Genomic DNA, 13,490 nt, shown 5'->3' with positions numbered 1-13,490 from the left:
GTGAGAGTGATGAGCGAGCAATGAGCGGAGCGATCTAGGGGCTACCTCTTCTGGATTTAGGACCCTTGGGGGGATCAGGGAAACAAGAGGCGAGTCAGAGGGGCATCCGACTCTCAGAAACTAGGGCATGGCTTACTTCCCCCAGGACGGGCCAGGTCAGGGCTAGAACTCCAAGCACAGGGCTCTCTGGGACGGTGGCTCTTCGAGCATGTAAATTCGGTCACGGGATCCAGAACTGGTGAGTGACCCTTGGTGATGACTATCAGGTTTGGCAGTGCCCTTTTCGGGTCTCAAGATGAAGAACTCCGGAGGTTGTTTTGTGGCAGGATCACCCTGGCCACTGCAGCCTCCCTCTTTCTGGAGATTGGGATGTTCCTTCAAAAACAGAGTCAAGGTTTCTGGCCTGGGCCCTTTCTAGTCTTGGATAGGCCTTTATTAGTGGTGATGCTGAGGGACTCATGGCAGTCACACAAACCTGTCCGTTCCTGACGCCCACCTCAGCCGAACCGCGCTCACCGGCTGGGTCCCCTTGGTCTCTAAGGTCACCCCTCCCCCGCAACCACTTGTCTGAAATTTACCAGATTCCAACCTTAAGGCAAGAAAAAAAGTGTTTCATATACAAACCGATCAGGGTATTTGCAGATAATTGCAAATGTCAAATACTCGGGCGCGATGACGAAGTGCAGAGATTGCCAGGGCCGGAGCTGGGCCCGAAGGGCGGGGGTTTGCTGGGCTGCCCCACCACCTCAATCCTGCCCAGAGGCGGGCCTTGGGGGCGGGGCGGGGGGGTGGGGGAGGCGCTCGCCAGCATCTGCCCACAGTCCAATTAACTAAGATTTGCTTCTTAGAGCTAGCACCAAGGAGTTCGTTCTTATATCCAGTCACAGAGCGCTCTCCCTAGCTGCCTCAGCTAGGGTAGGTGCCCAGGGTGAAGACTGCACCAGACGTGACCGGCCCCTTCACTTCCAGTCCCTAAGCATGAAGTACACAGTCACCAGGTGTCTGGGTCTCAAAGTAAAGGCCCTGCCACCTGGGTCTCCCACGGCTAACCCTACTGTGCTTGTAAGACAAGCAGGAAGGAGACTCATTGGCCACTCTGGTAGCAACAGCTTTCTAGTTCCAGGGTTGGTTTTAAACAGAAATAGAATAAAGTCGGGGGTGGGTAAGACAAAAACCCCAGCCCTTTTTTTTTTTTTGCCTTTTTTGTCCCAATAACTAACATGGTTTGAAGAGGCCTTGGCGTACCCCTGGAGGGGATACGCCTTCAGCCTGCCAAAATGGACCCTGCCCGGGTTTCAGCAACAGTCAAAGGGGCAATTCCCTGCAGCTTTTGGTCAAACCTTCCCAGATTCTCTCTTCCATGAACCGCGCTGCGGAAACAATCCCAATGTTTCGGGTTCCTCCAGGAGCAGGGCTAGGGGAGAGGGTGGTAAATACTCTTCCTAGACTTAAAAAGTGCTGGCAATCAGGCATCTCTTGCCCCTGAGGATACCCCGAAGCTGGTGGCCGAGCTGTGATTTTGTGAAGGATGGTTCTGGAATTTCAAGGTGACAAGGAGTAGGTTGTTGGTCAGGAGGCTGGAGTAGGTGGGAGAGGAACAGCAGAGGAGGTTCACCGCTTACACTGATATCTATCCAACTGCACACCAGGCTCTTGGGTACAACTCTGCAGGGGAGGAGAGTTAGCCCAGTTCTTCACCTGGCCCTCACCTTTCCTTTTGAGAACAGAAGACTTCAGGGTGGAAAAGGAAAGACAGAGAACGTGCCTGCATGGCCGCCTCCCTAAAATGTTGCATTCCAGTTTCTGGGGACACACTAGAAAGCCTTCCAGGGCTGGAGTGGAGGACCTAAGAATTGAAAGGAGGGAAGGCATATCTTAAGGATTGTAGAGAGGCCTGCACCCGGTGAGGGGGGCAGAAGCGGCGGGTCGAAGGCCTTGGGATGCAGAGCTATCCAACATTTGAAAAAGTCGCATCTGGCCCCCCGGAAGTCCGGTACCAGGTCCTTAGCCAACAGCCACCAGGAGCGCTCTGAGCATCCAGCCCTTCACACGCCTAACCCTTCCGGAAGGCATCGATCTGGCCTGAAATCCTGACTTGAGGTTCCTTGGAAGTCAAAGAGCAACTTGTCTACAGGGAATCCGCCCAGGTCCAGGGAAGTGGCGCAGGACGACAGCCAAGGTTTTTGAGAGCCTGGGCGGCCAGCGGCGCCGCAAGTGTAGGATGTGATTCTATTTGACTTTCTAAATCAAAGCGCATTGATTGGCGCCTAAAGAGTTCACGGCACATAACTGTCTTAATTAAACCTGCTGTAAACAGACAAATCACTTCTTGCTCTTGCACAGAGAATTTGGGGAGATGGCAGAGGGTCTGGCAGAGACTGGGCTTGAGGGATGCGCTTTTAAAAACACACACACAAATGAGGCAAAACCAGAAAAAGAACAAAAGTGAATTTTCCACATCCCCGGAAAAGAGATGAACTGAAACAAAAACTCAGGATAGCAGGGAGTTTTGAGGGGCAGCCAGGATTCCCTCTGCAATGAGTCTGGACGCAAGTCCGCAAGTCCGGAGGTCAGAACCAGCAGGGGAAAGGCAGGAAGGTTGAAGAGACTGAGGCGGCAGGTTAGCCAGACTGGGCCCTGAACTTTTCTCTTAACCTGCCATTTCCTCAGATCCCCACAACACTGAGGGGGTACCTCCTTCCTCAACGTGGCCACTGTGGAGAACAAAGATAACTCGCAAAGAGCGAGTGGGTGCCTGAGAAGATGAGACTACCGAAGGTGATGTCTGTTGGCAGGAGCCCGGTAAAGGGTGGGTGGAAGGGCAAGGTGTTTGCCAGTAACCCTCTTTGAGAGCCAGGAGAAGAGGTGCTTGGTCACTAGAGCTTCAGGGTACACTGGTGTTGGCTGGAGCTGAGCATCAGTGGCTGGGGGAATCTTCAAAAGGGTGAGAAGGGCCTAGGACCCCGTGTTGGTGTTGCTGGCCTTTGGGATAAGGAGGGTAGAATCTGCCAAGGTCAGCGGGGTGCCTTTTCCGCCAGGACCTTGAAAAGGGATGGGTCTATCTCGGAATAACCTCAAGCCCTCCATAAGTTACCTGGCCTGGACAACCCTCCACAGACTTCAGGTCTCCCAGCCTAAAACCACTGGAACAAGAAAGTCTGTCAATTTCCTAGCTAACCGCGGAAAAGAAAAATTTCCCCAGTACAGTGAAAATACAGGAGATACGTTTGCACAGGTTTGGGTATGCTTCTGGTAACTTCAGGAGTGAGCCCATTGTCCCTGGAAAACTTGTACAATACTTCTTTTCTCTGTCTTCTTTGGTATCGGAGCCCAGTAATATCGCGGAGCCCAGTAATATCGCGGAGCCCAGTAATATCGCGAAGCCCAAACGGCTCTTCATTTCCTTAGGCTGGCGTCTGTAGACAGTAACTATTGCTGTCCTTGAGGGAGAATTTAACTTCAGGTAAATTATAGCACAACACATTTCTAAGTTTTTTTTTTTTTAAAAAAATCCGTTTTTAACCTCCACGTGAAAAAGAAGAAAAACAAAACAAACAAGACCCACATGCTAGGTGAAAACCGTTCTTAGATTGTGTTTAGTTTCCAAGATTTTTGTATAGGTGGATACAACCCCAAAGACACTATTTAACTGGCTAAAAGCAATTCTTGTATATGGAGAAAAAAAAATCTTCTCTACTTTAAAAAAAATCAAGGTTCAATTCACAGATGGAAAATATCTACTTTTGAGAAAACATGCGTAAAATAGAAGTAAAAATAAAAATTTAAATTGTGGAATGGTATAGAATTTCGGCTAAAACCAAGTTCTCACTAAAACCTAAGAGTCCGAATGCAGTTAAAATTAGTTAAAAGGGAAAGCGTGCAGCCCCCCCCATCACATAAAATGGAAAAGTCTTTAAGACCCTTCCCTCTCTTCTATTTTTCTCTTCCTAAACAAGAACCGTCCACCTTTTAAAATGCTCCGCTGCCGAGCGCGATCCTGTTTATTCTGTATGCAGAGGACTTTGAAAACAAACAACTTTTCCACACTCACAGCCACTAACACCAAACGTAGTCGCCCGTTTTTTTTTGAAAACGGGGAGGAGAGAGAGAGAGAGAGAGAGAGAGAGAGAGAGAGAGAGAGAGAGAGAGAGAGAAGAGCTTAGGTAACCAACAAGCCCAATTACTAAGCTTTATTGATACTAACAGGAAAAGTTCCCCCTCGTAAAATTTCTCCGAGGTTATTAGTTATTTAAATCAGCCCGGGGCTGGACCTGCGGCTCCTAGGGCACCTTCCTTGGCTCCTGGAGGTGAGCAGCCTACTTCGGCGCCGCGCTGACCCTACCACTTCCCACTAGGGACGGGGCCGGAGGGGCGAAAGCAAGCGCAGATTGCTGAGGTGAGCCACTTGACTAGGGGTGCCAGGCTTGGCAAGGCCGGATGGTCATGGGTACCAGGCTTCAGAAACGAATCAGTCACCACCGCTGTGGAGGCTGTGGGAAAGCAGGCCAAGTGGTCACGGAGAGCCTCAATTCAACCCTCCCGACTGCAATGGTCTTATCTCTTGGGTGGCGCTGGTCACCACTGGTCCCAAAGACCCGGATCTGGCCCGGCATGGCACCCGCCGGTTCCGGGGTCCAGGGCAGGCTCCTGTTATAATTGAGGTGGGCTCTAGGTGGATTTACATCTTTCTGGGTGAGCTATTGCCAGAATAGCCAGTTCCACCGTCTGTGTGTGTTTGTGTACGTGTGTAACTGAGCGGGTGGGTAGGGGTGGGTAGGGAATTGAATTTATGAAGACAACAGCAACCACAAAATACCTCTTCCTAGCAAAGTCCTCTAAGCAATTCATGGAGGCTCTCACGTCTTGTTGTAACTTCAGAAAGGTGCCAGGTGACCTGATGGCCACCTCTGCCGGGCTTGCCCTTCTCACCACAGGAGGGAAAGTGAAGAGGACTGAGTCCCGGGGAGGACGGTGGAGTCTCAGCCAGGACTTTAGTCCGGAAATCAAGCCTTAAAGGGCTAAGTGGGTGTCTGGGGGACATCGTGCAACCCTGGGGAAAGCGAAAGCCCTAACCATGGACGCTCTCCAGGTCCCCTAACAGGATACACCTACTGCGCGGCTTATCCGTGGTTCCAATAAGAGCCCTGGACGCTGCCTGCTAGCTGTCTCTGCTTTTCTGGGCGCCTCAAGCTTAGATCGGGCCCGAGTACCAGTGTGCCCCGGCGACTGCGCTGTCCTGGATCGTCTGGCATCCAAAGGCCTGTGCTCTCCAGCCCTGGGCCAAGGATAGCGCTGGTCGGTCGGCCAGGAGATAGGAAGGAAGGAAGGTTTAATGATATGCCTTGAGGTTTTATATTTGGGTGTAGTTTTCATTACCAGAGGTTGGGGGCAACTGCAGGCAGGGAGGTTTGGCTTGCCGGTCGCATCTTGGTGTTGGGTGGTCTGATGGTTCCCCAGCCCGGGGACCGCACCCGCTCCGCGCCTCTTTAACCTGAGGATTCTCGGCGCTGCGCAGCCCACGCGGTGGCGCTGTAGGGAGCCGTCGCCTTCACTCGGGGCGGGGACCCCTGGCTGTGACCCGGTCTTGGAGGTGGAGGGACCCTTGACAACCAGCCTTGGCCTCTAGTTCTCCGCTTTGGGACGGGATTCCTCGGCCTCCGTTGGTGTTTCCCCAAGGAAAATAGCGCAGTCCGCGCGTAGCCCCAAGACGGGGACGAGTGGCCGCGGCGGTTCCTTTGGCCTTTTCTCCCTCCTCCTGCTTTGTTAATTTTCATCATTTATGGTAGAGTTCTACACTGAGGTTACGTTAGCGGGGCGGTCGTATGCTCGTTGCGCCGCTGCGGAAGGAAAACCACCCTTTAAGACACTGAAAAAGAACGTCGGATCCTGGGAGCCCTGGCGTGGAGGGAAAGCGTCCAGAGGTGGCTGCAGCCTTTCCAGGACTCTTCCCACCCATCCGGTGACCACGAACCTGACATCAAACCTTCGCCCAAGAACTCTCCTAGCTCTAAACCCTTCCACCTTCTAGGAAGCAGAGCCCACAACAGACGCTCAGCTCTGTCTCCTAGGACCTCAGGTGTCAGGAAGCCAAAGAGATTCCCAGCCACAGTTCGCCGAGCCACCCCGGAGACTCTGTCCCTTTGCGCTTTGGTGCAGTGGGTTACCCTGAACTCCAATTCCCAGACACTTTGGCAGCTTGGCTCCCAGGACTAGTGTCCCACCACCCTTTCCCAAGACGGGGCATCCTCCGGCCGGTCTCACCTCCGGACCAGGCCTCAGTGGCGCGTCCCTCTGAGGTCCTTGGAAGAATCCCACCGCACCGCCCACTCCTAGGCCCCTAGAGAGTCCTTTTTAATCTTTGCCTGGCGCGGGTTGATCTCTGATGCCAAGGAGGAAGCCGGGTGATAACGAAGTAAGTGTTCCCTGGCCCTGCACTCCGGGCAGTCCCCAGGGTAGTCTGAGAAAGGGCTTAAGGCACCCTTAGTGGACTTGGCCTTCTTTCCGGGGCTCATCCTGGTTCCCCGGCACCCCGGGGCCTTCGATCCCTTGTCCACTTGACTCTCTGGATTTGACATCTAAACGCAGTGGTCTCCTAACTCTCCACGGACAGACCGAAACGGAAATTGTCTTCAGACATGACATGGGCATCCTTAGAAAGAAATGAATGATCCCCCGCCAAACCCCATCTCTACTAGAGAAACATTTGGCCTGTTTTTGGTTCCTAGAAGCCGTGGCCCGCCAGCTAAGGCTTTCTTAAGGTGGCCATTTCCAGGAAGGTTTAAATGCGTGTCCTAGAGTGGAAAGAAAAAAAATCAGACCAAACTTTCAGTGCTCTGGAAGAGGTAGCCTGCCTCTGGAAAGGCTTCTTTGCCTGGGTGACCAAACTTGAGAACCAGAGAGGCCAAGGGAATGCCGGACCTTTAGGGCCCGAAGCCTGAAAGCAGAAGTGCAGAGAGCTTGGCACTCTACGTCCTACCAGGGCAGTCGGGCCTAGGTGGCCCACAGCCAGAATACCACCGAAGGTTGACCTGGGCTGAACGCCTGGCAAGCCAAAACCTCAGAGGAACCAAGCAACACCGTCATTAAAAGTGCAGGCCTTAAGAGGACTTAGGCCTGGGAAGAAAGAAAAACAGCCGCGAAAGAAAAACTATGAGCCTTAAATCGGAGCCTAGGAAGTCCCATTGCTTTTTTGTTGTTGTTGTTGCTTGAGAGAAATAGATAAATAAAAACAACGGAGAGGTTGTGAAAGAGGAGACCTTTGGCTACATAAGGGGAAAAATTAGGGCTAGAAGCACCCTAGAAAAGTCTCTGTGGATCCCCCTCAAAAAATGTAGGTCGGAAGCAAACCAAAGAAACATATCCCACCCCCAACTTCGCATTCTGGGGGGGGGAGGGGGACAGTTTCCTAATCGGGTGTGTGAGTAGGGGAGCGAGCGGGAGTTTTGGATTATTAATTTAAAAAGACGAATGCACTTATACCATTTTTAAAAAGGGTGATTTGTTTCAAAAAATGTTTGGAGCCAAAACCGTCATGGGGAATACAAAATGAAACCAAACCGTTTTTTTTAAACATCATCAAACATATTTATTTAGTTTTGAAAATGAAAATCGTAACAAAAGGTTTCAAAGAGTTCTTTAAAATCTATCTTATTGTAGAAATTAGAAGTGTTTGAAATAATTAGTTGAAATGGGGTTAGTAACAAAGCTGGGCTGGGCAAAGCATGTGTAACTTGAAACAGAAAAGGCCTTTATTAGGGACAAAACTAAAGGGAAACTTCACACTGGGCACACTTGGCAAAACTTTCCAGAATTCTCCTTTTGCGAAATTTGAAAAATGAAATTTGAAAATTGAAAAATGCTCTACTAAAAATAAGTCTGCCAACATCCAAAGTTCAGTTTTGGTAATGACATCGAATTGGACGTTTTTATGTATTTTAAATGTAACTTGTTTATTTTTTGAAATGTAATTCTAAATAACTTAGACATTTTTTTGTTCCAAATGGCAGATCTTCTTTTCATTATCAAAAATAGACAAGAGAAATGATGAGTTTGAAAGGGTGGTGAACCTAAGCCACAATGCACATTTAATTGTACTTAATTGTATAGTTTAAGTAGACTTTCTAGGGGGTTTTTAATAATTTAGAATCAATAGTTCCCTTCAAAGAATAATAAAATATTTACTCTTTATAAAATATTAACTGATTAACAATACTGCCATATAAGAGTGTGTAGTAGCCGAAGTCCTTAATCACGCTGTTGACAGGAGCCTGGGAGGTTAGCGAAGCGATCCTTAGGAAAACGCAAAGGAAGATTTTTCCGACTGTGGTTTTTATAAAATAGCTCATTAATGACTTGGGGTAGAACCGTTCCAACCATTCGCATCATCAGATATAATAATACTGACGAATCAGACAAAAAAGATCCCCACTAAACGGTTTGCATTTTTTTCCAGGAGTACTGAAGTCCTAATATCATCAATTCTTCTTATTTCGCGGTCATTGGGCTGGAGGTGGATTCTGCAGTTCTAACATCAAGGTAAGAAAGGAAATGGGGGAACTTATCGTTGTTAATATATAAATAAGATATACGCAATCCTCATCTTAAAAACGGGCTAAGTTTGACAGTGATAATTAACTTTTTGAAACTCCCCTTTCTCATTTAGATATGCTATTACAGATTTTTATTTTTTTTTTAAGCTTGTCGATCAAACTTACAGTTTCTTTCTTTCTTTGCTTCCAAAACTCCTTTAGCTACCTTCATGGGGCTGATTTACTCGACCTATTTTGCTTTGACGGGCTTCGAGTTTTCTCTAGCCCCTTCAGCTGGGCTGGTTGTTGGGGCTCGGAATTTGGGGGGGGGGGGAGAAAAAAACAGGGCGAAGAATAAGCCTTCCTAAAACTGCGGTGGCTCCGCGGAGTATTGCTGCCCTGCTGGCCTCTCTCTGCTTGGCTCAGCTCCCCAGTCGCCTGGGGCTTCTGCTGAAGTTGGTGGGCCGCTCCTCGGAGTAGGGCTCGCCGAGTTCTGGGCACCCAGATCTAGGCCAGGGACAGGTTTCGTTTTGGGGACCCTTCGGCTTTTAGAAGCCCTCAGTCCTCGCTGGCAGTGAGCCTGGGGCCCTTGGGGCTTTGGGGGTGTTAGGGGTGGGGGGAGGGAGGTGACAGAGCGACTGGACGGCCGCCTAGGGCTCCAGCTCGACCCGCAGAAGCCACCTCCACCGGCCCTTCTCAAGGCCGGGATTTCGAGGTTCGCCCCGAGCGCGTTTCCCGAAACCGAATTTAGTTTGGCCCTCTGGCGCCGCCGTACAGCCGACGCTTCTTAAGGGGGACTAGTGGCTCTGGCAACCCGTGGTAGCGGAGTCCTTGGGGTCCTGGGGAAACGGGAGGGAGCCCGGTGCCCAGCATGGCCGGGAGGCGCCGCCGCTTCCCGGGGCTCTCGGAGCCCCACGGCCGGAGAGGACCGACTGCTATTTCCTTCCCCGGAGGTCCCCGCGGCTGACGGGCGCCCCGACGCTGCGGGCACCAAGCCGGGGCCGCGGCCCCTGCCCACGTGCTTATTCTTAAGGAGGTCCGCGCCCCAGCCGGGCGGCCGAGACAAAAGCGCGGCCGCGAGCCGGGTCCAGGCGGACTGTGCTCGCGCCACCTTAAAGGAACCCCGCGGCGGGAGCAGGGAGGCCGGGGCCGCGGGAGTCGGCAAAAGTTTGCAGCCTCCTCAACCCCTGAGGAACCGGCTAGGGGCGCGTCGGCGTGGCCTCGCTCGTGGGGTGGACGGGCTGGGTCCCCGCGGCTCGGCTCCGCTCGCTCCCGCATTCAGTGGTCTTTGCAAGACCCCAATGCCGCAACCCGAGGGTTCGCAGCCCTCGCCGGGCACCGCGTCCCCGGCCTCCCGGGCGGCCCAAGCTGTGCTGCTCGCAAGCAACGTCGCCCGCGTGGCGAGAGTGGCAGGGATGCGTCCCGCCCTGCGCCCACCGAGCGAGCGTGCGTGGGAGCGAGCGAGCGAGAAAGCGACCCTCTCTCCGGTGCCACCCACGGCCCGGCGGGCGGTGGCTCGCTCCGGGCGTTCGGGACACCCGGGCTATTGTTTCGGACCCGCGGCGGCGCCCGACCCGAGAGGGACAAGCGGCCTTCCCCACGCGCGGCCGGGAGCGCAGCGGGCCGGGCCGGTAGGCACGGAGCTGATGGGGACCTCGCCCGCACCGAGAAAAGTTGCTCCGAGGGGCGGAGGCGGTGGGTGGTGGGCGGAGGCGGTGGGTGGGGGAGGCGGTCGCCCTCCTATCTCTCCAAAGTCGAAAGTACTCGGCGGCGCAGTTAGCAGAGCCCCGGAGACGAGGCTGCCGCCGCCGCCGCCGCCTCCCGCGCGCCAGTCTGCGCCTCTGCGGCGAGCCGCGACACCGAGCGCCCGCCTAGTCGTCGCAGCCTGCGCGCCGGGACGAGTGCGCCTCGGGGCTGGGCGAGGCGGCTGCTCCCTGGACTTGCCACAAGGAGGAGGACCAGACCCTGGGCCCTGGCGTTCGTCAGCGCCCGGACGCACCCATCCGCCGGCCGTGGCCACCGCCTCGCGCCGCACTCAGTCCTCAGCCATCCGTCCTTCGTCGCCCGGTGCAGGAGGTCCTTGCCACCCCGCTCCCACCGCCGACTCTCCCCTTCCTCCTCCTTTCTCCCTGCCTCCCACCCCCTTGCCTATCCCTATGCCTCCTCCGCAGCCCGGCTCGTTGGGTCGCCGCGCTCACAGCGATTGATTGATTGATGTTTAATTTCCTGCCAGGCGGGGCCCCCCTCCCCCCGCAACCTCCCCAGCCCTCCTCCCCGCCCCCCACTCCCCTCCTTCATTGCGGTGGACCAGTCTGGCTTGGGTTTAGATCCGTCCCCCCCATTCCCATCCCGAAATAACCCAGAGACTTCCCCTACCCCCACCCCAAATTATTATTTTGAAGGCGCTAGATCTGGGGACCGAAAGGGGGAGGGGGAGAAATCGGAAACCGAGGACAACCCAAAAGGACTCACTTTGCCTGATGACTCAACGCAACTAATAATCATCTCCCTCTCAGTGTGTCTCTCTCTGCGGCTTGTCAGTGAGTCCGGCTCTGGCTTCTGGCAGAGGCGGCCGCGAGGGGAGAGGTTGGAGGTGACAGCTTGGGCGGCCGCGGCGTTTTCTCTGGAGCGCGGTCCGGGGTCTCCGCGCCTCCTCCGCTCTTGGTGGCACGGTCACCGCGGCTCCGGCCGCGCCTCCTCTGGAGCTAGCGGCGGGTAGGAGCCGGCAAGCCCGCGGCAGCCTCCCAGTCCTCAGCCCTTTCTCTCCAGAACCGGTCTCCTTCCCGAAGGTGTGAAAGGCTCATTCAGCCCCCTCTCTCCCCCCCTCCCCCGCCGTCCCCTCCCCCGCTCGCTCGGGTGCCCCTTAGGAGGAGTCCTCCTTCCCCTCTCCTCCTCCTCCTTCATCCCCCCCCCCACCCCCCATCATCATAACAACCATCTCCGAACAGAAGACACCCTGACCCAGGACCTTAAACGCTAGGACCCGGGGAAGAGGAAAAGGAAAGGGGAAGGAGGAAAAGAGAAAGGAAGACTAGGACAATCCTACAGATCACCAGAAACTTTCCACCCTGGATTCTCTACTTTTGCTCCATGGACAGAGCCCCAGCCAGCCAAGTTTCAGACAGACCGTGAGCAGTAAGTACGCTGGGCGAGGGCTCCCGCGCGGCTCGGAGTTCGGGAAGCCTGGGGCGCGCTCCCTTCCCCGGCTGTCCCCGGTTGTCCCCAGGCTCCGGCTCTGGCTCTCACGCTCCCAGGCGAAGCTGGGAGCTGCGGTGGAAGCCTCTCTCGCTACCCCTCCGCGCACTCCCTACCTCTCTCGCCTCCTTCCTTTCCCCACTCGGTCACCCCCCACCTCGTCTCTTCCACCCGAGGCGGCTAGGCTTCTCCCGCGTTCAAAGCTCCCTGGAGGCTTCCGAGCGCCCCAGGTGTATTCGGGGGTTCCTCTCGCGGGTGTCAGTGACATTTCGGGCGCCGGTTCATCAGGTGTTTTTCCCTTCTTCCGGGTCACTCCTCCAAAATTCAGGAGTGCGGGGGAACTGCGTGTAGCGTTGCCTGCTTGCTTAAGGACCCCGAGGAAAACTTCCCAGATTTAGAAATTGGGGTTAATGAGGGCTGCTCCTGCACCCAAGATTCTAAATTTCTTTTTTTTTATGTTTTATGCTTATTTGCTTTTTACAAAAGCACTCGGGAACAGATGAAGATAAGAATGCTCCGTAATAATAATAATTGTAATCTTGCGATGGAGGAGAGCCTCCAAAAACCTCGAAGTGTTTGGGATGCTCGTTCCCGTGGATTATAGTTAATTTTTTTTGTGCAAAGGTGTGTGTGTGTGTGTGTGTGTGTACGTGTGTGTACACGAGTGTACTCGTGTACTTGATCCAAAAGGTAAAAAGCGGGGATTCCATGGATCCGTTGATCAAGTCTTTGGCTCCTGCCTGGCCTTTCATAGCACATTTATCAAGCAATTAATTTGCTTAAGGATCCGTGTCTGTCCTGGCTCCCTCCCAGGTCGGGTGGGGACCTCTTGCTCTGAAGTACTCTCATTTCGAAACCCCGACCCCCACCCTGTGGAGAGGGCGGGGGTGGGGTGGGGGCTCTCCATCAGAGAAGGGCTAACGAGGCGCTGCCCGCTATGAATGGGGGAGCATTGCTAAGTGCTGTGAGCTCCTTCGACTCTGTCCACGACACCGAGGACTAACTCTTGGGACCTGAGGTCTCAGTACCTCAAGTCCTGGGCAGCTTTGGGGCCTCCAGTGTTAAGGTTGGGACCCGCTATCCTGGGACCCTTTGGGACCCTTATGAAGCGTGGGAGGAAGTTTGTGTGGCTGCGGTGTAGCGCTCTGCCACTGGCCTGATCGTCTATCACGTGTGTGAGCGGTTTTCCCTCTTTTTTTTTCCCTCCCCCTTCCCTCCCCTCCGCCCCCTCCCTAGGTCCCAGCGCGTTTTATTGCGACCTGCCGGTGGGAACTTTGTCTCCAAATCGGAGCAGCATGGAGCGGCGGAGCGAGAGCCCGTGTCTGCGGGACAGCCCCGACCGAAGGAGCGGCAGCCCCGACGTCAAGGGGCCTCCCCCGGTGAAGGTGGCCCGGCTGGAGCAGAACGGCAGCCCCATGGGAGCCCGCGGGAGGCCCAACGGCGCCGTGGCCAAGGCCGTGGGAGGTAACAGCCCGGAGCTGGGAGGTGCGCGCAGCCGGAGGCCCAGTGATAATGGCCTGGGTGTCAGGGTTCAGGTTGATTAGGCGCTCTTTCAGTGTAGGATTACAGGAAGTCAAATCCAGGTTGCCAAATAATGCCCTGCTTGCCTGTCTTGCAACTGGTAGTAGCTTCATCTCGAGTTATAAGAAGAAAGTGGTTTACCCAGAGGGTGGCATTTTTTGGGCACTTTGCCACCGTGTGCCGAGGTGTTGGCAGGTCTGTGTCACAGCCAGCTAACTGTTTCTAGATTTTCCTAGAGAGCTCTTG

General features: G+C 54.3%; 1 protein-coding gene across 8 annotated transcripts in view; it reads left to right on the top strand.

Annotated features, from left to right (window-relative positions):
- Window positions 1-4,153: 4,153 nt before the first annotated feature.
- Window positions 4,154-13,490, top strand: part of Satb2 (SATB homeobox 2) — a 174,159-nt gene continuing 164,822 nt past the window's right edge. The window contains exons 1-4 of one of the 8 annotated variants that reach the window (XM_041668053.1): window positions 4,154-4,396; window positions 8,453-8,535; window positions 11,477-11,663; window positions 12,960-13,208. In XM_041668053.1, the coding sequence (XP_041523987.1) occupies window positions 13,019-13,208 (190 nt within the window). In that variant the 5' untranslated portion in view covers window positions 4,154-4,396; window positions 8,453-8,535; window positions 11,477-11,663; window positions 12,960-13,018. Of the gene's footprint in view, window positions 4,397-6,044; window positions 7,331-8,452; window positions 8,536-10,921; window positions 11,318-11,476; window positions 11,664-12,959; window positions 13,209-13,490 lie in introns of those variants that run through there. The other 7 variants (XM_041668061.1, XM_041668054.1, XM_041668058.1 and 4 more) reach the window with 7 other exon arrangements.

Source organism: Microtus oregoni, unplaced genomic scaffold, assembly GCF_018167655.1.
Source record: "Microtus oregoni isolate MIOR12 unplaced genomic scaffold, Mior012 000018F_ref0000195, whole genome shotgun sequence".
Classification (NCBI taxonomy): Eukaryota; Metazoa; Chordata; class Mammalia; order Rodentia; family Cricetidae; genus Microtus; species Microtus oregoni.
This window is presented reverse-complemented; position numbering and strand designations above follow the sequence as displayed.